Raw genomic sequence first — 1925 nt, 5'->3', positions numbered from 1 at the left:
GGCGGTTACAGAGAGAGACGGCTCTCAGGCACCAGACGTGATGAAGATGATGATGATGATGGAGCTTCAGTCGTCGTGTTTGAGTTTCCGGATCTTGCCCTTGTGTCTGTCGATCTCTCTCTGCAGACGCTCGATCTCCTTCTTATGGTGGTCGATCTCTTCTTGGTGGTGTTTCTTCAGCGCCGCCAGCTGCTCCTTCTCCTTCTGCCTGAGGAAGCACTTCATCATCAGATCAGGCTGGATGTTATGCTTTCACTTCATGATCACAGACGGACCTCTCGTCCAAACACCCACACTTCAACACTTCTGACACGCATTTCCTGTGTTTGGTCTCTAGTGAGGATGAAGACCACAAGTGTGTGTAGAACTTTCATATTTCTGTTCAGTAGTCTCTATAACAGATGACAATTTCATTTGTGGTGCTTCTAATTAAGTGATAAAAAGCAGTTGCAAGTATTGCAACAAAATACGAGCACCAATAAAACGTGCAACACTTTGTTTTCTACCAAGTTATATGTAATATCTAATTATCTTATTAACATTTAATTTACACTAGAAAGGTTTCTGTGACCTCTCGCGAGATCTCGGCAAATAGGCTCATGATTTACTTCCAGAACATGATGCATGATGGGATACAGTAAGACTGGAAGAGCGCTCCGGAGCGGTGTCGGGGATAGTGTGGGTTTAGTGCGAGTTAACACACTCTCAAGTGGCCAAGAGCACAAGTGTGGGTATTTGGACAAGATAAATCAGAATCAGAATGAGCTTTATTGCGAGGTATGTGTACACATACCAGGAATTTGTTATGATGGAGATATACACATATATATATATATTAAATATGGAGATGAAGCTCACTTGAAGTAGCGCTCCTCCTCCGCCGCCTCCTTCTTCCCGAAGGCTCCTCCGGCCTCCCTCACCGAGCCGCCCGCTCCTCCACCTTTCCCTGCTCCTTTACCCAGCTCTCCCAGCTGCACACACACAGCACTCAGACATCAGTGTGTGAGAGTGTGTGTGAGAGAGTGCGAGAGTGAGCGTGCGAGAGTGTGTGTGTGAGAGTGTGTGTGAGTGAGCGAGTGTGTGTGTGCGAGAGAGTGTGTGTGTGCGAGAGTGTGTGTGTGTGTGAGCGAGTGTGTGTGTGTGAGCGAGTGTGTGTGTGTGAGCGAGTGTGTGTGTGAGCGAGTGTGTGTGTGTGAGCGAGTGTGTGTGTGAGCGAGTGTGTGTGTGCGAGAGAGTGTGTGTGTGCGAGAGTGTGTGTGTGTGTGAGCGAGTGTGTGTGTGTGTGTGTGAGCGAGTGTGTGTGTGTGAGCGAGTGTGTGTGTGAGCGAGTGTGTGTGTGTGAGCGAGTGTGTGTGTGAGCGAGTGTGTGTGTGAGCGAGTGTGTGTGTGTGCGAGAGTGTGTGTGAGTGTGTTTTTGTTTTTATATACCGGTGGGGACTAAAACCTGAATACACACAGACTCATGGGGACTTGTGTCACGGTGGAGACCTAAATTGAGGTCCTCATTGGTAAACAAGCTTATAAATCTCACAGAATTAAGTTTTTTGAAAATCTATAAATGCACAAAGTCTCCTGTGAGGGCTAAGTTTAGGTGTAGGGTTGGTGTAGGGCAATAGCACACACAGTTTGTTCAGTATAAAAACCATCACGCCTATGAGAGTCCCCACAACGATAGCAAAACAAGTGTGTGTGTGTGTGAGAGTGTGTGTGTGTGTGTGTGTGAGAGTGTGTGTGTTCTGAGCTTCAGATCCATCATTAGTCTTCATTACCTGATCGGATCCCATCATGCGGAGCGGTGAGGTGAAGTATCCTCTCAAAGCGCCTCTGAGCAGCAGCCTAGCCATCACTGACCCTCACTACCGAGCAAACGACAAGACAGTCAGACAGAATGTGTCCTTGTGCGGGTCGGAACACGGAAATAAAGG

At 47.7% G+C, this 1925-nt stretch overlaps 1 protein-coding gene across 1 annotated transcript in view; it reads right to left on the bottom strand.

Annotated features, from left to right (window-relative positions):
• The window catches only part of LOC306885201 (ATPase inhibitor A, mitochondrial-like), a 2824-nt gene extending 899 nt beyond the window's left edge, over positions 1 to 1925 (bottom strand). The window contains exons 1-3 of the mRNA XM_079441591.1: positions 1770 to 1925; positions 859 to 971; positions 1 to 208 (exon numbers count right to left, since the gene is read on the bottom strand). The exon at positions 1 to 208 is cut by the window's left edge and continues 899 nt beyond it. Of these exons, the coding sequence (XP_079297717.1) occupies positions 67 to 208; positions 859 to 971; positions 1770 to 1844 (330 nt within the window). The 5' untranslated portion in view covers positions 1845 to 1925 and the 3' untranslated portion in view covers positions 1 to 66. The remainder of the gene's footprint in view (positions 209 to 858; positions 972 to 1769) is intronic.

Source organism: Barbus barbus, assembly GCF_936440315.1.
Source record: "Barbus barbus genome assembly, chromosome: 19".
NCBI lineage: Eukaryota > Metazoa > Chordata > Actinopteri > Cypriniformes > Cyprinidae > Barbus > Barbus barbus.
Note: the sequence above shows the minus strand (reverse complement) of the source record. Positions and strands in the feature narration are given on the sequence as shown.